General features: G+C 41.7%; 1 protein-coding gene across 1 annotated transcript in view; it reads left to right on the top strand.

The window, feature by feature from the left end:
- The window catches only part of LOC134801431 (lysine-specific demethylase 5), a 56,443-nt gene that overhangs the window by 3,982 nt on the left and 31,619 nt on the right, over nt 1-20,842 (top strand). Inside the window, exons 2-18 of the mRNA XM_063773986.1 lie at nt 539-616; nt 1,203-1,341; nt 1,573-1,739; nt 5,351-5,573; nt 6,428-6,594; nt 6,937-7,098; nt 7,628-7,744; nt 9,484-9,595; nt 10,577-10,713; nt 11,601-11,707; nt 13,359-13,511; nt 14,268-14,379; nt 15,551-15,745; nt 16,510-16,688; nt 17,528-17,699; nt 19,535-19,733; nt 20,377-20,492. Coding sequence (XP_063630056.1) covers nt 539-616; nt 1,203-1,341; nt 1,573-1,739; nt 5,351-5,573; nt 6,428-6,594; nt 6,937-7,098; nt 7,628-7,744; nt 9,484-9,595; nt 10,577-10,713; nt 11,601-11,707; nt 13,359-13,511; nt 14,268-14,379; nt 15,551-15,745; nt 16,510-16,688; nt 17,528-17,699; nt 19,535-19,733; nt 20,377-20,492 — 2,535 coding nt within the window. The remainder of the gene's footprint in view (nt 1-538; nt 617-1,202; nt 1,342-1,572; nt 1,740-5,350; nt 5,574-6,427; nt 6,595-6,936; nt 7,099-7,627; nt 7,745-9,483; nt 9,596-10,576; nt 10,714-11,600; nt 11,708-13,358; nt 13,512-14,267; nt 14,380-15,550; nt 15,746-16,509; nt 16,689-17,527; nt 17,700-19,534; nt 19,734-20,376; nt 20,493-20,842) is intronic.

The raw sequence follows: 20,842 nt of genomic DNA, 5'->3' as shown, positions 1-20,842 counted from the left end.
AAATGCAAAATTGTAAATATTCATAAATCAAGTAACTCAGGTTCATATATGTCCTTGGCTGTGTTTGAAGACAAACACTTTCCACTGTGCTAGAGTCCGTCTAAGCTAACTCTGCACTGACTTTAAAAAGAAACATACATTTTAATAGAAATTGACATTTATGATGACATTATCACACTTTGTCATTTCAAATGTCACGCAGATTTAGCTTGGTTGACAGTAAACTAAATTAAACATTTATTTATTTATTTATTTATAACCTTATATCACATATACATTTTTATACTATATCTATAGTTTTCCTTAATCTACGATAACCGATTCTGTGTGCCTTTGGGCAAAGGCCTGCCTAATCTTCTCCACTCTTCCTTATTTTGCACTAATCTGGTCCATGTTTTAGTTCTTCCAGCCATATCTTCGATTTCATCGGACCATCTTTTAAATTGCTTACCTCTGTTTCTTTTTTTTATGTCCTCTAGGGTGCCATAGTGTTACATTTTTTTTTGTTGCCATTAAAATGTATTTATTATTGTTTTAGCATTGGCAACCCCCGTTCGCCGTGGATGTCGACCGTCTGCGGTTCACACCGCGGATACAACGGTTAAATGAATTAGAGGTAAACTTCTTTACAACTTGACTAAACTCTGTTCTTCACGGCCTCCTAGTCTACTCGGTAGTGACCTAGTGACCCTGCCTACGAAGCAGGAGGTTCCAGGTTCGAATTCTGGTAAGGGCATTAATTTGAAAATTACCTTACGTTTCGAGATCACAAGTGCACCGTTGCAATTGCACTTGAAATAATATTTATTAATTTGAGATAAAATTCGTAGTTTATTGGCAATATTTAGTTTATATAAATAATCAGAAGTAAGAGTTACTAATGTTACTATTGTATTGCATTCCTCATTTATTACGTACTACCGAATTTTTAAATAGAAAAATTCACCGCCCAGGCCGCGTAGCCAAGACGCCAATCGCTTACGCTTCGTAGCGATCGAAACGCAACTGTCACTGTCACACTAATATGGAAGAGTGATAGAGAGACATGATGCTTTTCGTTTTCGAAGCGATAGCGATTGTAACCTTGGCTAGGCTGGCTGTTCTTTTCTTTCAATCCTTTAAATGAGACAAAAAAATTTTAGTCATAAATCAGGTTTAATTAGACATAGTTTTAAATACTGGGTTACCATTTAACTTCACAGGCTATAACGAGGGTGAAGCTAAACTTCCTGGACCAGATAATCAAGTTCTGGGAGCTCCAGGGCTCCGTCCTCAAGATCCCCACAGTCGAGAGGAAGCCGCTTGATCTCTACGCTTTGCACAAAATTGTTAAAGAAGCTGGTAAGTCTCGAACATTAATAATAATGTGGCTGGAGCACAAATTTCTACATCAGATCAAGTTTTAAGGCAATTTTCAGAGTGTATCTGTTTCTTTGACTCAAATTTGTGGCTACAATAGTTTACCCATCTTAGTATTCCTTGTTCATTTTGCATGAGTCCGCCGGTATTTATAGTATAAAATATAACATTATAAACACCATTAAAGCTTTTAAACTAACTCAATTTTCACAGGCGGCTTCGACACATGTTCGGCGGAGCGAAAATGGACCAAGATCGCACGGCGTATGGGCCACCCACAAGGAAAGGGCATTGGATCCATACTCAAGAACCACTATGAACGCATACTGTACCCTTACGACGTGTTCAAGAGCAGCGGTGCCGTGGACAATAAGGAAACAGTAAGTACTTGAAGGGGACTTTGTCTAAGCGATGGACCCCCGCTTTGCGGGTATTTTATTGGGCGACGAAGCTACGCTTTGAGGGGGTCCTTAGTAACGAGAATGTCTAGTCCTAATGTGCCTTTGATATTGTAACATGTGCGGATTTGTATTGTTTGTTAAATGTACTACGTTACAATATGGGTGTCATTCTGAATCTCTCACAACGTTTGTCCTAAAGTCACTTGCCCTAACTGGTTTGTCATAATGGGCACATGCCCTAACGATCAATTGTCATAACGATTATTTTCCATAATGTAAGGTTCTGAAAAATGGTTAGGTTTTAGAACTTGCTGCCACAAAAGTAGGTTAGGTTAGGGTTAGAACTGCGACCCTCGCATAAAAGAAAATATGCTTAATAACATTAGGATAAGTAATCAATAATTAGGGAAACCAAAATTAGGGTTTTTAGTGTTAGGACAAGTGATCATTATGACAAAAAATATTAGTGAATACAAAGATAGGAGATTCTTTAGGGATTCAGATATAGATCCTTACAATATGAGGACTAAGATCGCTCGGCGCATTGTTCACCCACAAGGAATGGGTATTAAGCGGAGGTCTTTGTCCTAGGTGTCTTGAAGGGTCCTGCTTGGAGGACGTTTTCCAAACGTCGTCACCCCGCTTCGCGGGAGCCCTTTTATTAGGAAATGGAGCCCTGCCCATTACAGGGCTATTTTTTTAAGAGTTTGACCAAGTTTGCACGCCAAGTGGCACTCCCATACTTTATCACTGCAAACTCGGCGCATTCAGCGTAGAAGGAATGGTTAACGCGCATTAATTTAATTATTATAACTATTCAATTATAAACTCATCTTCACGTTCATTTCCAACTTCCTCTTTAGATATATTTGCATTTTATTACAATTATTATTATCAACAAGATGATAAAATTATTACAAGTTGCTGTATTGATATAATTCACTATCAATTTCTAAGAAACTGATGTCACTTGAGAAAACCCCGCTCTCTCCATTTCCAATTATTATAAATAGTACACTACTATAAAGTGCCCACTAGGGCTACTATAGTCTGTATCTTTAGACATTTAAATAAAAGTAAACAAACAATTAGTACATTAACGGGTAGTTATAACATTTATTTGTTAATCAACCAAATACAAAACCGCCTGGATCGGTCACTGAACGACCTGACTTTAACACATTCAATACCACTAAGTGCTACGGGTTACGCTCGTAGCGCGTAGCCACGGTTTCGTCGTATGTAGCGCGTAGTCGCTACGAACAGTGTACCCGACAGTCGGGTTCTTGGTGTTGAATGTGTTAACCTACCTTGATCATGTAATGTTTGCATCTACCCTCAACTGGCTCAAGGAGCCATTTCAGGGTAGATTTTGTTTACTTTTATTTAAATACCTAAGGCCCCTCGCCCACGGCGACTTTTTGTCGCGACGTTTACGAAACGCGCGACAGCATCGCTACTAACGCGCGTTAGTCGCATTTGCAACGCGCTACATAAGCGATGCCAACGCGCTACAGCATCGCTACTAACGCGCTATAGCATCGATACTAACGCGCGTTAGTCGCATTTGCAACGCGCTACAACATCGCGACTGTATCGATGCAAACGCGCGACCGTGTCGGACGACATACATAGATTTACTGAATCGCGTTTGCATCGCGACAGAAGCGCGACAGTATCGCGTTAGCATCGAGACAGAAGCGCGAGGGTATCACGTTTGCGTCGCGACAGAAGCGCGACGGTATCGCGTTTGCATCGCGACTGAATCGTGTTATGTGGGCGAGGGCACACAGCTAGCGACCGCATCGCGACTGTATCTATGCGAACGCGCGACAGCATCGCTACAAAAAGTCGCCGTGGGCGAGGGGCCTAAAGATACAGAGTATAGTCTCTGTTCGCGATAAATCGTCTGCAATAGATGCAAAGGACAATGATGATAAGTCGTTAAACTGCTTTACTTCCTAAAACACCGTCTTACACCGGTGGACAAAAATCGAATGTTTTTTTTTTTCATGTTAAAAAACTATAATTGTGTAATTTTCATTGACACAACCCTTACTGTTGAAGCGCGACGGTATCGCGTTTGCATCGCGACTGAATCGTGTTATGTGGGCGAGGGCACACAGCTAGCGACCGCATCGCGACTGTATCTATGCGAACGCGCGACAGCATCGCTACAAAAAGTCGCCGTGGGCGAGGGGCCTAAAGATACAGAGTATAGTCTCTGTTCGCGATAAATCGTCTGCAATAGATGCAAAGGACAATGATGATAAGTCGTTAAACTGCTTTCCTTCCTAAAACACCGTCTTACACCGGTGGACAAAAATCGAATGTTTTTTTTTTTCATGTTAAAAAACTATAATTGTGTAATTTTCATTGACACAACCCTTACTGTAATAACGCGTCATTCTAAACCTTAAACTAGTTGTAAGATTAAAATGTGTCACTGACGAAATAGATCCTTTGTTGGTCTTAATTAAAGTTATTTTAATTTAATTAATTTAATTTAATAAACGTTAGCTAATGGACATGTGCATTCTTCCCATCCTGACCTACGGAGCACAGACTTGGTCCTTGACAAAAGTTCAGAAATCCACCCTCAAGGTTTGTCAACGCGCCATGGAGCGTAGTATTCTCGGCGTGAAGTTGACCGATCGCATCAGAAACACTATACTACGCTCCAAAACCCAAATAGCTGACGTGGCTGAAACAGCCGCCAAGCTGAAGTGGGACTGGGCGGGACACGTTTGCCGTATGCCGGATGACTTGTGGGCTAAAACAACAACCAATTGGGTCCCACATCAAACCCGGGGTCGCGGCAAACCTCGACGTTGGCGAGATGACCTCGACGCCTTTGACAGGAACTGGTGGGAGACGGGGAAAGGGAGGGAGAAGGGGAAGCCTTTACCTAGCAGTGGGACTCTCTAGGCTCATATAAATAAAATAAATAAATAACATTTTAAATTTAAAAGTAGAAAAGTTACTGTCTTGAACTCACGGCCTCTGGATCGATACTCCAGCACCTGCCATCTGAGTGATCTGAGCCACCGAGACCTCATCCATAGCCAGCAAATCTTTCCACCATATGGGTATAACATCGTTCGCAGACGTTTCTGCTTGTTAAAAACCGGGCAAGTGCGAGTCGGACTCGCGCACGAAGGGTTCCGTACCATAATGAAAAAAAAAAACGGAAAAAAATGCAAAAAAAAAACGGTCACCCATCCAAGTACTGACCACGCCCGACGTTGCTTAACTTTGGTCAAAAATCACGTTTGTTGTATGGGAGCCCCATTTAAATCTTTATTTTATTCTGTTTTTAGTATTTGTTGTTATAGCGGCAACAGAAATACATCATCTGTGAAAATTTCAACTGTCTAGCTATCACGGTTCGTGAGATACAGCCTGGTGACAGACAGACGGACGGATGGACGGACGGACGGCGAAGTCTTAGTAATAGGGTCCCGTTTTACCTTTTGGGTACGGAACCCTAAAAATTAAGTTGTAAACCTTATTGGAATGTACTTTGGAGGTCAAAGTTTCATCTAAACATATAAAGTTTCACATTTATTCTAATTCGAAATCCCTTTCAGAAAATCGAAGTAAAAGGCGATCAGACCCCAGAAAAGGCGAACACCACACGGAGCCGCTCGAACTCGAAATGCCCCGCGGCGACCCCGCCGCCCGCGCGCCGCTTCAAGAGCAGCGAGCCCGAGCCCGCGGCGGAGGGCAGCCATACGGAGGGCGCGCTGGCTGGGGCTGATGAGGAGAAGACGCCAATTAAAGAGGAGAAAGAGAATGGGGAGCAGAGACGCAGTAAGATTTATAGTTTGTCAAAGGACTGTCTCATTTCAATCATAGACAGAGAGAATCATACTATCTTTGTCTTACACTAGTACTAGCACCCAAAAGAGAAGGATGAGTATAGTTTTCCTGGTTCTTCCTGACTGACAAATTGGTTTGACCAACTATATTTTTGTCGTGACGTGCGTGCACCCGGAACCCTAATAAGATAGTGAGATTATTATAATTTTCACCACACCAGAAAATAAATCGTTTAAAACAATTGAAATTGCATTAACGTATAATGCTTTAAACAGTTCCATATGAGCCTATCGAACCACGCTGTAAAGTTTACTGTTCGTACGTTACGTACGTACGTACATTAGTTGATATTGTATATAGCAGTTAATCTTAACGAAATCACTTTAATGTGTGCTCAATAGATCATATTTTTTTCAGTGCTGGTAAAGGCTGTGTTGATTGTTCAAAAATTGATAAGAAAGTTGCATTTTATCCACATGTGGGACAAAGTAACCAGATGCAAATTTTGAGTTGTTTTCTTATGTTAGCTGGTAAAATTGACTTTAAATTGATGATTTTGAATGATAAATATTTAATGGTGTTTATTTGGATTTGATTTTGTTTGATATCTTACAGTTAATATTTTCTTCGGGTTGGTGTGGTGAAAAATTTTGTGTCTCACTGGGGGGCAAATTTTGTTTAACCCTCGCAACGCTGCAGATTCTATTTTTCGGACCACTCACTATGCTCGTGGTTCAATTATGGAATACTTAGCTTGCTCGGGTATTAATATTAGCATGAGCGGTTAAATAACAATTTTGCCCCCTTGTAAATCAAATACGTAACTATAATGTTCTTCCCCCCAGGTCCCCGCGAGAACAAGTGGATGTCACCGGCGGGCAGCTGCGGCGCGCGCTCGCGCGTGACGCGCGCCACGCGCCTGCGCGAGCACCGCATGAGCAACATGACCGTCTCCGTCACGCCCGCGCCGCCCACCACACCCGTCGCCAGCACCCCGGGGGCTCACGACCCGGTAACCTGACATCTATTCATTGTGAAACATGTTTCTTCTTCTTACCGTGTGAAGGGATCATAACTAGATAATATTTGGCTGTTTCATACGTTTTGGTTGGTCCATTTTTTATGGGAGGGTAAATTTATTTTTCGCGCTTTCGGGGTTGATCCCATAGTAAAAGTTGCTCAGTATAATCCCAAAACCTCCCTGGCAACAGGAATTCAGTTATTTTTTAGCCACCGTGTATAAAGTAGGTAGCTAATACAGCCAGCTAAATCCAGCAGTACTGTTTTAGTATTAAAATGTATAGAAATAGCTACCAAAATAAATAAAAAACCTTAACATACGTTTTATTCTCAGTTGGCAAAATACATGTGCCGCGTCTGCGGACGAGGCGACATCGAGGAACAAATGCTGTTATGTGACGGTTGTGACGATTCATATCACACATTCTGCCTCGTGCCTCCGCTCGCCATTGTGCCCAAAGGCGACTGGCGTTGCCCCGTCTGCCTCGCAGAAGAGGTAAGATATCTGCTAGATGACATCTAGGAACGAATGCTGTTATATGACTGCTATGACGACTCCTATCACACATTCTGCCTCGTGCCTCCACTCGCTATCGTGCCCAAGGGCGACTGGCGTTGCTCCGTTTGCCTCGCTGAGGAGGTAAACTATATTAAAACACTAAAGCTTCATTAAAATAGCCTACTCCAGAGCACACTGTTGCTGTGACCGAAATATATCAAGAGAATCGTCAACGGTTGTAACATTATCACAAATGTTTCCTCGTGCCTCCGCTCACTATACTGCCTAAAGGCAACTGGCTTTCTTTATACAGATTTTAAGAAGTAGAAGGTTGAAAAATGCCTGTATGGTCTGGAAAGAACATTAGGCTTTAAATGCCATTTATTTTATGATGCCCACAGGAAAGCCGCAGAACCTTAACTCATACTGAAAAACTTTTTTGACCTATTCGAAGAAAATCGGAACGTAATTTTTTTTATTTTATATTTAATGCTGAGATCTTTTAATTTTTATGTATATTGCACAGGTATCTAAGCCGACGGAGGCGTTTGGATTCGAGCAGGCGTCACGAGAATACACGCTGCAGCAGTTCGGAGAGATGGCCGACCAGTTCAAGTCGGACTATTTCAACATGCCCGTACATGTAAGAATTTGATGTTTATATTTAACTTTGACTGCATTTTATAAATTTATAAACAGGAGAAGGCGAATCAAATATAAATATTAGAGAATAATATCCAACATTCTACGTTAAGCGTGACGCAACATATGTATTTCGAAACCCTTTGTACAAATTTTGTATATATCACGAGATACTTAATTATTTCTTAGTTTACTGTCTTATACAGTGGTGGGCAAAGTACGGCCCGCGGGCCAGGTCCGGCCCGCGAAAGGATTTTATCTGGCCCGTCGCCGGTCATTTAAAAAAAATGTATAATATGGCCAGCAATATAATAAAAATACATTTTTGCTGTAAATCTGGCCCTCCTCTGCCACTTTGCGTAGTGAAATTATAGGTTATTTTTTTTATTTAATGAACGAGCGAGCGAAGCGAAGTGAAGTTCTTACATTCGACTTTGAACACACGGCTAGCTAGGGGCACGTCCCGGCATTTCGATGTTTTTAAGCTGAACTATCAGAGGATAGTTTGACACTCGATAACTTAAGTAAAAATGTTCTAATTTAAATGAAATTGGGTGAAGGTATAGTTGAGGGCATTATATTTTAGTGATTAAATTTTGAGCTGGCTCGAACAAGAGGTTATTGAGCTAGAAGAGCTGATAGTGCTAAAAAGCTATTTGTGAGGGGTCTTGCTATTCTGGTCATTTTAATTGGAAGAAAGTATGGTCGAGTTTGGTATCAAATGAAAGTACTCGGTTTACACATTTATTATTTTAGGTTGTATTGTAAGAACAATTGCTTCATAAGTCAGAAACGCGCACGTGACACCCTTAATATATAAACATCCATAGACTACGAAAACCGCTTAGCGTTACTTGTTAGTCTCCATAGGCTACGGTGGCTAAAATAGAGAAAAAAACTGTTTAAAAATTGAATTTAGCAAGGAGCTAATAATGAGTTACGAGAAGGTGTCGTGGACCAGCCCGCTGTGGGGCGCGGGGCGGGGTATCGCGGCTATATACTCGCGTATCTTAGCTGTATACTTTTGGTTTGGTTTGTTTGTATGATTCTACTAATTTAAATACTTTAAAGTATTATTTTTGTTGACTTGTAGAAAAAGTATTGTATATACAATAGTGATGTAGTCAAGCTGTTCAGTCTCGTGACTACTTGGGCAACGAAGCTTGCTGAGTAATAGTAATACGGCAGTAAGTAGCACTGCATTCAATTGATCTTTTTGGCGAACCGCGAGTTCTCAGTTCGGGGCGAACTACTAGTAGGTTAAATAAATTAATAAATATTTATAGGTGATACTGAACAACTTTTATCATGGGACCAATGCCAAAATCGTGAAAAAAATTTGGCTGTTTCATACTTTGATTCCGGATAAAGTTGTTCAGTATGACCTATAAATTCACTACGCACATTCATTCTGTATACTATTAAACCTTTTTGTGAAACTGAATGAAATTCAAAAATAAAACAACTCACGTATCACGTTATGTATAGTCAGACGTGGCTCACTCCGCGATTTCGTCGCGTCGCTACAAGTACATGCGGCCCACACCGATTTTGGTGTCTAGCCATAGTAGTTGCCGCGCACCGCTACGGAACGGACGCCTGCTCGCGCTTGCGCCACCTTGCGGTCATATCTGTCGTAATAGACGCGTTTTGTTAGAGAATGAACCTTCTGTACCTAGTACTATTATTTATTCTGTGGTATAGTACTGTATCATGTATGATACTGAACGATATTTTTAGATGGTGCCAACCCCAACGGTAGAAAAGGAGTTCTGGCGGGTAGTTTCGTCGATTGACGAAGACGTCACAGTGGAGTATGGCGCTGATCTACACTCTATGGACCACGGATCTGGTGAGTGGCATTGTTAATCCAAAAGCCCTTAGTATAATCTAAAAGAATACCGGTTTGTAAAGAAGCGAAGTAAAGAAAACCGGTTGTAAAGAAGAAGCGGGGCCTACTTCGGTCGCGTTTTTACCGACTGTCACGTTCTAACAAGTACAATGTAAGTGCGAAAGTGGCGGGCATAGTGACAGGCGTTAAATTGGAACCCTGCTGCCACCGCTGCTTCGGTAGCATTGTCGCGTTTTTATCGTCTGTCACCATTTCTACCGCGGTCTAACAAGTGCGTAAGTGCGAAAGTGACACATGACACGACAGGCGATAAAAACGCGACCATGCTACAGCTGCAGGCCATTCCAGATGCGTGCGCATACCGCTGCGTTGTAATAGTTCATTTCATAGCAAATGTGCACGGTGCATACTCGTAATGACACTTGCACACTTACTACGAACGACTTTTTTAATTAGGAAAAAGGCATAATATAATGAATATTGGTTCCATGAGTTACAAAAACGAATACACTGAAAAAGTAAAAAGCACTATAAAGGTTTGTAACACTTTTTAGAAATAAACTATTGTTATTCTTATTTTTACTATATCGCAAAACCAACTTTGCAAACGCTAAACAGCTACGTAAACGTAAAGTAGCGCTTTTGAGCAACTGTATTAAAATAGTTATTTACGATACAAGTGCAGAAAAGAGGAAATTCGAATGAATCGAATGAGGAATGCGGATTACCTATTCTCACGTGTATCGTACAACGTTTTACAGTACATAAGGCCCTTTAAACTTTTGGCATACGCACGAAAAGTGCTATTTTACGCACTAGTGCGGGAAAATAGGACCATATGTAATGTAAAACGTTGTACGATTCTTATAGCTCGGTGTCCCGTTTGTGCTGCGTGTCTCACTGGATTAGACCACTAGTTATTAACATTCTTAAACGGTTTCCCTGAAATAAGTATAATAATTTGTAATGATTGTTGTCCAGGATTCCCTACAAAGTCGAGCGCACATCTGTACCCCGGCGAACAGCAGTACGCCGAGTCGAGTTGGAATCTGAACAACTTGCCCGTCCTAGAGGGCTCTGTGCTTGGGCACATCAACGCTGACATATCTGGAATGAAGGTATATTTTTGAGTTATTTTACCCCATCAAACAGATTATTTAAATCAATAAAACATGTTAACCTTTTGAACCACTGAAGCCTAACCTAACACTGAAGTCCGAGAGGCATGGCGTGATCTGGTGTCGGAGGCCAGGACTCACTTTGGGTCGTTGCGTCACCGTAGTAAGTAAGTAACCTTTTTAACGCCAAGAACACGTAAAGGCTACTAGTACTAGTCGTGCCCACAGCGCCACGGACAACTTTACTATAGGTGTTATAGCGTACCAGCGTACGACAGCGTCAAAGTAACCTTCACACTTTCCTGTAAGGTTTACATTAGGGTGGTATTCCATCTGTCCAATGTCATTTCGACTGACTCTGTCATTAAGAAAAATGTGAGACAAAATACACATTGGATACAGAAATTGGACAGATGGAATACCACGCTTAGCTCACTTGATCCCGTGCCGTTTTGGTTCATGACGTGACAATGTGTACCTGTGTTGTGTACAATAAAGTACTTACTACTACTACGACAGAATAAATAATAGTACTGCCGTACAGAAAGGAAACTTCCTACAAAACCGAAGTTTGACAGCGGTTCAGGGTCGAATCATGCTGTTCCTTTCTAATATATGGCACTATCCTTTTCGGCTATTTAGGGTTGTCAAAATTCAAGCCATTATCTTATCTGTGGTCGTGCACGCAAAGGGACGTCAAGTTGTGTCAACCCTAATAATTGCTCGGAGCAATGCTGAGCCGAGCGGAGCCGAGTTTGGCCGAAGTCAGGAGTTTCGCACCCCTGCTACTAATGTACCTGCACGGGATTTTGTTTTGTGTGTTACCTCAACTTTGTTACAGATATCTATAGATTTAAAACTGTTTTAACATGTGAATTTGCTCGCAGGTCCCGTGGCTGTACGTGGGCATGTGTTTCGCGACCTTCTGCTGGCACAACGAGGACCACTGGAGTTATTCCATCAATTATTTACATTGGGGCGAGCCCAAGACTTGGTGAGAATGTTTTCATGTTAATCTTAGCTTTGGTTTCCTAGGAAAGCGATGCCGTCATACTTAGGTCATACTGAAAATTCCTGGATTCAGATATATGAGACGACTTGTTTTTTCTAAGTGGCCATTAGAAAAAACAAGTCGTCTCATATATCTGAATCCAGAAACTTTCAGTATGGCCCACGTATAGCGGCCGTAATACAGCCTTGAATGACGTCACTAGAACGTTGTCTATGTAAACTAAATTGTGCGGTTTCCTAGAGGGCGGTGATTGACACCGTAACGTCAAAAAGCGGTGCCGCCATTTGCATGACGGCCGTCTTGACGGTGTCGATAGTTTCGTGGACGTTTTATTTGATAGCGGTGAAGCCTCCTCCTCGCGTCGGTTTCCTCAATGCTGAGGGTCGGACCACTCGGCGCCACACACTTCTATCTGCTGCCTCGTGAAGAGCGTCGTGTACGGTGGTGTCGAGGGTGGTACGAACCTGGTCAGTCCAACGTATCGAGCTTCTGCCCCTAGGTCTGTTTCCTTCCACTTTGCCAGTGACCACTAATTTTTCGAGATTATCGCTGCTTTTCCTGGCTATGTGTCCGAAGTACTCCAGAATCCTTCGTAGGCAGGTGGTAGAAAGCCTCGTCTGGATCTTGAGCTCCTGAAGAATCGATACGTTGGTGCGATGTGCTGTCCAGGGAATCCCCAGCATCCTGCGCCAGCACCACATCTCAAAAGCATCAATGCGGTCACGGTCGGTTTTCTTTAAGGTCCACGTCTCTGCGCCATATAAGAATATGGAGAACACCAAAGTGCGCACAAGGTTGGTCTTGGTTTTCGTGTCGTCTGCATAACGCAAATTGTGAATTTTGCGTCCACCAACGGCAATTCCTCCTCCCCAGCCATTGCATGTACGCCTCACTATGTACTCACCGTATATATTGAATAGGATGGGCGATAGGATACAGCCTTGACGAACTCCTTTTTCAAAACTGAATGGTTTGGATATTGTACCCTCACCTTGTCGATCCTCACCATTCCTTGGCTATTGTGGTATAGTGACTGCAGAAGCGCAGTTAAATGATGAGGTACACCCAGTTCTGATAAGACTCTCCATAGACAGTCCCAATTGACACAGTCGAAAGCTTTGCTATAGTCGACGAAGCACATTATGACCGGCGTGTCAAACTCATAGCATTTCTCCACGATTTGCCTGATGTTAAGAATTTGTTCACGGGTGCCTTTTCCCTTTACAAAGCCTGAATCGACGCCAATGACTGATATATCCGAACCGCAGGTCCAATGCCAAAGACGGATTGGTCCGTCACTGACCACAGAGCAACATAAATCTACATGCGTATACATAAAGTTCATATTCAGTTTTGACACTTCAGTGACGTGGCGTATGAGTGACAACTTTTGTGTGTGATACGGCGTCGAAAAGGTTTAAATAAAAAAAATCACGATTCAAGTCTCAACGCCTTTTCAAAGTTTAAAACATCTGCGAAAAATAATACATAAAGATAATGTTATAGGGTGGTCATTTAAGTGCCCTAAAAAGGGTTAAAGTAGAGACAAATGTTTTTAATATCTTCTACAATCTACGCGAACGAAATCGCGGTGAAACGCTAGTTTGTTATTATTTTCTTATTATCTCTACAGGTACGGCGTGCCAGGCTCGAAGGCCGAGCAGTTCGAGGCCGCCATGAAGGCCGAGGCCCCCGAGCTGTTCCAGCTGCAGCCCGACCTGCTGCACCAGCTCGTCACCATCATGAACCCGAACATACTCATGCGCGCCGGCGTGCCCGTCTACAGGTACACTCAGCATCATATATTCTATGGAACTTGCTAACTATGTAATAAGATGTAATAATGTTTTGAAAAGATGTGTCCCGCCGAGTTTGTTGCCGGTCCCATATTGGGATACCCTCCTCCAATTGAGGGGGGATTTAAAACTTCTCTAGGCAGAGGTGTAGGGTTGGAGCCGGTTTAGGTTTATTTGACGTTCATAAGTGCATTGTAATATCCCTACTTGAATAAACTATTTTTTATCTTTATCTAATCTAAACAAACCGCCATATAAATTGTCTCTGACTGATGAATTTACTAGTTACTTTTGTTTACATAGTTAGCAAGTTCCATAGAATGACACTTTAGTGACGGCCAAAGTTGCCAAATACAGGCTGGCCCATTTAGATCGGTCAGTATGGGAAAATCTGAAACTCTAAGACATACGACGATCTCTTCTTAGGAACCGAGTCGTCGATTTTAGGAACAAGAAAAACTGCATTCATACATTTAAAAAAAACGTGTACTCAGCTCGGGAATCGAACCCGGACGTTTTGAAAAATAAAACTAACACTATTTCTATTTAGATATCGATTGTGTAGGTCTTAAGCAGTAAATGTTAGTATGAAACATGATGTCTGAAATGAATGAAATGCATTGTTTTCATATCCTTTAATTTATTTTAGTATGACTACCATTTTTTTCAATACATTTTTTTTTATTTGGCCACGAGTTGACCTTTGCATTTTAATTACGTGACTAATTAAAACAATGAATTCACAGGACTGACCAGCGCGCGGGCGAGTTCGTGATAACGTTCCCTCGCGCGTACCACGCCGGGTTCAACCAGGGATACAACTTCGCTGAGGCCGTCAACTTCACGCCGGCTGACTGGGTACGTGTCAAATTTTTAGGGTTCCGTACCCAAAGGGTAAAACGGGACCCTATTACTAAGACTTCGCTGTCCGTCCGTCCGTCCGTCCGTCCGTCCGTCCGTCCGTCCGTCTGTCACCAGGCTGTATCTCACGAACCGTGATAGCTAGATAGTTGAAATTTTCACAGATTATGTATTTCTGTTGCCGCTATAACAACAAATACTAAAAACAGAATAAAATAAAGATTTAAATGGGGCTCCCATACAACAAACGTGATTTTTGACCAAAGTTAAGCAACGTCGGGAGTGGTCAGTACTTGGATGGGTGACCGTTTTTTTTTTTTGCTTTTTTTTTGTTTTTTTTTTTATATGGTACGGAACCCTTCGTGCTCGAGTCCGACTCGCACTTGCCCAATTTTTTTTTCTAGAGCGTTGGCGGCACGTGCTGAGTGAGCTGGTGCTAATTTTATTTAGCCTGTTATTCCTGTAGGGTAAATGTGCTGATAGACTTAAGCATTCACTCAAGCAGAACGTCGAATATATGCAGTTTTTAAGTAGATTCGGCGAATTGTTAGAAGAAATATAATACCAGTCTTCTGTTCGCGATAATGCTCGGTACACGTGAATGTTCAAGTCCACCTTAAGGTGCTACACTCCTCAAATTAAAACTGATAAATAAAATATTCCGTAATAAAGAGAAAATAAAAATATGCTATCGTATTAGCAGTATTTTTTGTAGGCTGAAACTTGACACCAATGTTTATGTAAATGATGACTGACTGACGACCGGTCTGGCCTAGTGGGTAGTGACCCTGCCTATGAAGCCGATGGTCCCAGGTTCGTATCCTGTTAAGGGCATTTATTTATATGATGATACAGATATTTGACCCTGAGTCATGGTTGTTTTCTATTTATTTATATATTATTTATTTATTTATTTGAACTTTATTGCACAAAGTATATACAAAAATGTACAAATGGCGGACTTAATGCCAAATGGCATTCTCTACCAGTCAACCATAGGGCCAAACAGACATCTACAATTGGTATTATATATATCGTTGTCTGAGTACCCACAACACAAGCCTTCTTGAGCTTACGTTGGGGCTTAGTCAATTTGTGTAAAAAAATTCCTATAATATAAAAAAAATATTCCAATTATATCCATAATTAAATAATCCATATTTTCCAGCTAAAAATGGGCCGCGAGTGCATCGCACACTACTCTACCCTCCGTCGCTACTGCGTGTTCTCGCACGACGAGCTGGTGTGCAAGATGGCGCTCTCACACGACGCATTAAACATGAATGTGGCGCTCGCCGCGTATAGAGACATGAGAACCATGCTCCACGACGAGAGGAGGCTTAGGAAGGCGCTTCTGGACTGGGTGAGTAAATAAATAATAAATATTTTACAATAAGGATGGCAATTTTCGAAGGTTTTACTGTCGCTAGCGTAGGTTTCTCCTGCTCCTAATTTTGATATAATTTGGTGTCCTTAACTTTAAACAGTATGGACCTCAATTGTTAAGATGGCTCAAATCCTATTTGGGTCCTATATACACTGCAATACACATGCGTGTTTGGCAGCCGCGATTTCATCGCGACGCCGGCAGTATTACTTCTGCACTGACACTAAATCGTGACTATATCGTAGTAGCCTTAAATATTTACCAAAGCATCGTCTTAAACGATCGATGGCCGATGGGGTCGAAAAGTGCTCGAGTGGAGACCTCGGACTAGCAAGCGCAGCGTAGGACGTCCACCCACAAGATGGACAGACGACCTTGTCAAGGTCGCCGAAAGACGCTGGATGCGGGTCGCTTCCAACCGGTACGTATGGAGGTCCAAGGGGGAGGCCTATGTTCAGCAGTGGACGTCTTATGGCTGAGATGATGATGATGATGATGATGATGATGATGATGATGATGATGATGACGATGATGATGACGATGATCGTCTTAAAGCCGTAACAGACTACCGCACCGCACGGCGACCTTGGTGCGGTCAAAATATCTATTTCTTGCTCTAACTTATAGCTGCGTCCTTAAAGCACATACGGCGACCAGCTTACACACTATCGATACGTGCGCCGCACCGCAACCTTGGTGCGATAGTTTGTTACGGCTTTTAAACTAATTTCTCTTTCCAGGGCGTGACGTCAGCCGAGCGTGAAGCCTTCGAGCTGTTACCCGACGACGAGCGGCAGTGCGCGCTGTGCAAGACGACGTGCTTCCTGTCGTGCGTGACGTGCGCGTGCGCGCGCCGCGTGGCGTGCTTGCGGCACTACGACCAGCTGTGCGCCTGCCCGCCGAGGATGCACACCCTGAGGTAAAGAGGAACTCTTTTCAATCTTGTGCCTACTTAGGCCACTCAGCATGATTCTAGGCCTAAACACTGTACTCGACTGAAAAGCTCTATTATATCACGATTGTATAAAATACTAATTCGCTCTGTGGATAACCGAGTCGCTGCCCGCCAGGGTATGTTTAGTTTTTTACCGATATTTTGTAACTCAGTGCAACAAGTGACAAGGGGAAGGGGCAGATGACCGAGCGAGATGGTCTTATGGCACTTTCAGTAGGAGTAGCAGAGAAAGCGCTATTATTGTTTGTCCTTGTCACAGTCTCATATTTCAAAAAAAGTCCTAAGAGCCACGTCAAAACTGTAGACGAATTTATTGTTGTTCCCCACGAAAGCGTAGTGGGAAACAATGAACCCGACTAAATTACTTGTTTTTTAGGGTTCCGCACCCAATGGGTAAAACGGGACCCATTACTAAGAGTCCACTGTCCGTCTGTCCGTCCGTCCGTCTGTCTGACCGTGATAGCTAGGCAGTTGAAGTTTCCACAGATGATGTATTTCTGTTGCCGCTATAACAACAAATACTAAAAACAGAATATAATAAATATTTAAATGGGGCTCCCATACAACAAACGTGTTTTTTTGGTCAAGAATTTCATAAAATAAACGAGGACAATCATACACTGATCGACCTAAGAAAGATAAATATGATGATTGGAAAAGTAAAATGTATGTACAGTATAATCAATCGATTCATTATTATGACACTGACGACACATTAATACATTTATAACCATCTTTGAAAGCGTCTTTTGACGTGTAACCCCCTCGTCGGGTTAGTTTTTCAAAGCTTTTTCTTGTTTCAGATATCGATACACCCTTGACGAGCTACCAGCGATGCTAGAAAAGCTGAAGAAGAAATCAGAAATATTCCGCGAATGGGCGGAGTCTGTACAGAACGCTCTGGACCCGGACACACCGAAAACTTGCGACTTGGACGGCCTGAGGGCTCACCTTAGGAGGTCTATTGAACTTAAGGTATGTCTGTGTCAAATTAGGTAGTGTTGGGTTGGTGAGTAAGGTTGCCAGAGCTCCTACAGATTAATTTTGTTGACTGTGAGAGGCCTGCTGTCTACACAGTGAACAGTTTGAGTTGCAAGCGTCCATAGGCTGCGGTGGCCGCTTACTAGTAGGCGGGCCGTACGCTTGTTTGCTAACGTCGTGGTATAAAATTAGTAGAAATGAGTTTGTGTTGTAATTGTGACCAATGTGTGATGCTGATGGTGTGTGGTGTGCGGTGACAATAGTTTTTTCATTTCTCATGCTCTGAAAGAGGGTCATTGTTGTTCTAAAAGGTGTGCAGAAAATGATACGTTTCTGCACTAGAGCATTTTAGGTTCCAAGTACGATTATTTTTTACGATAAGCAATTGAAATTTGCGTATAAATGGATTTGTTATACAATTTCCGTTCCATTCTGATATTTGACTCCCCATTCCATAAATAACGATACTTTTGCCTAAATTGTTAACTGAAAGTACCCTCAAAAATACTATAAAAATGTATACTTAGTCACGTTTTTAAAAAAACACATGTATTTTACTTTCCTCGTATTCGAAATGAAAAGTAGAGTGTTCAACTCGGGTGAAAGGCATCATTTTAGCCTCGGACTATTGGCGCTCAGTGAGACTACACTACCTCGGCAGAAATGAGTGCCTTTCATCCATTGGTTAACAATCTACTATTACATCACATGGAATTAAACATGTCTTATACAAAATGTATCTATGTGCCGTGAAGTGGAATTATCTTGAATGCTAACGACAGCTCAAAAATACTTTTAACTGCACTTGATTTTTTATTAAATCTTGATACAGAAAGTGGTATATTTACTAGTTCTAACCTAAAATACTCTTTTTTGTTTCGGTCTTACATTTTGGGCCTTTTTGTTTAGACGGTAAATAAAATATTTGTACGCATGTATATGTTGTTTGCACGTTCTGTTCCATTTAAACCGGCCCCTGACCGGTTTTAAACCTTAAACCCTTTCGCAAATGGTTTTATATTTTCAGACCACCTGAAATAATTGCCTCTGTGCCTTTCTGTAAACTCGTAGAAAAAAAAACTGAACTGCTTATGTTGTTTGCAAAAATGACAGCATATTTTATTTGTTGAAACTCCAAGCTTAATATTTAAATTAATCTATGCATTTATGTTTAACTCATAAATAAATAAATATTATAGGACATTATTACACAAATTGACTAAGTCCCACAGTAAGCTCAATAAGGCTTGTGTTGTGGGTACTTAGACAACGATATATATAATATATACAATTATACATATTTATAAATACTTAAATACACAGAAAACACCCATGACTCCGTAAATAAATCGTCCGTAGTCGTTAAATAGTCCGTATTTCTGGTTAATTTATTAATCACTAAAATCGTTTTCATTTAAAAAATATTTATATTTCGTCGACATACTTAGATATTTGATAAATAATTAAAATCATAGGATATAAGACGTGAAAAGTAATACATAATATAAATTGAAGTAGAAAACGCTGTTCATTATGTGATAACTAGGTTGCCAAACACCAACGTTTCACAACCTATGTAGTTATTATAAAACGCATGATCCCACACCCACAGTCCGTTGCGTTGAGTAAATATATAGGTACCATCACTGTCCGCGATTGTCGCGCCATTTAAGGTCCTAGCTAAATTGGTTGTTCAATTTTTACGCTATAGAATTCCCAATTTAGCAAGAACCCTAAATGGCATAACAATCCCGTTTGGTGACTGTACTTTACTCGTCTTAGTATTAATTTTCTTACGATAATAACTAATGTCACATTTTATTTCACAGATGCACAAAACCGAGTTAGTTCGCGCACTAGAAACCGCCATAGAGGATGCCGAAAAGTGCGCCTCCGTTATTCAGCAGTTAGATCTCAACAAGATGCGAACTAGAACGCGCCATCATGACCCCAAATACAGACTATCAGTGCAAGAATTGACACTGTTTGCGCAAGAGATTGACCAGCTAGCTTGCGTGCTACCTGAAGGTTTGTATCTCTGTCTTTTTCTTATATCCATGGCCGAAAAATGCGTATCCGTGATTCAAGAACTAGATCTCAACAAGATGCGAACTAGAACTCGCCATCATGACCCTAAGTACAGATTGTCGGTGCAAGAATTGACACTGCGCAAGAAATTGCTAGCTTGCGGGCTACCTGAAGGTTTGTATCTCTGTTCTTCGTCTTAAATCCATCTCAATATGCGCTGCACTACCATGATCCCAAATGCAGGTTGCCGGTGCGAGAACTGACATTATCTGCGCAAGAGATTGATAGGCTGCTTGCTACCTGATGTGACGGTGTATTCCCATTTCTCCCCGCCCCACGTGACCGCTGACATGCATATGTTCCCGATATGGGAATTATTTATATGTAGCGCCTATTCCCATCTATACCCAGCGGGAGCAAATGGGAATGAATGTAGGTACCGATGTATCTCGGTTCTCTGTCTTATTATATCTACAGAGTGGACTTAGATCTCAAAAAATATGTGGGCCCCTAACGTGCCATCAAGACTCCAAGAACATATGATTTTAGGGCATCCTGTTATATGTTGATATGTTTAAATATGTACATACTGAAATTGATTCAACATGTAACTTTTACTAATTACCGGTACAATGTTACACAGGATCAGCGGTAAAAGAAGTCCTGCGCCAGACCGCAGAGTTTGAGTCGCGCGCCACGGAACTGCTGAACAAAGATTTGGACCAGACCGACCCCGGCTTCGTTAGAGACCTTGAAGAGGTAATATCAACACGGCTAGCACAACTAGTCGCGTCTGCTGCGTTATTATCTTTAACGTTATTAAATTTAAACAAAAACGAGACACTCCATTCAGTCATCCAGACAGTCGTGTAAAAAGAATATGCGCAAGTTGCGCGCGAGCGGCTGGTTGTGCTAGCCCCTTTGAGTCTTCCACTTAAGTGGAAGAACCGTCAAAGTTCATAGAATCTCCATTACTTGTTTAAATAAGAATTTAACTGTATTCTAGATTTCGGTGTAAGAGGTTCACAATTCGTTAGGATATATTTTTATTACTTTCGAAAAAGGATATTTAGAACTACCGATGAGGACTGAAAAGTAATGGCTTATTG

This window comes from Cydia splendana, chromosome 22, assembly GCF_910591565.1.
Source record: "Cydia splendana chromosome 22, ilCydSple1.2, whole genome shotgun sequence".
Lineage (NCBI taxonomy): Eukaryota > Metazoa > Arthropoda > Insecta > Lepidoptera > Tortricidae > Cydia > Cydia splendana.
The sequence above is the reverse complement of the archived record's forward strand: the minus strand, read 5'-3'. Positions and strand labels throughout refer to the sequence as shown.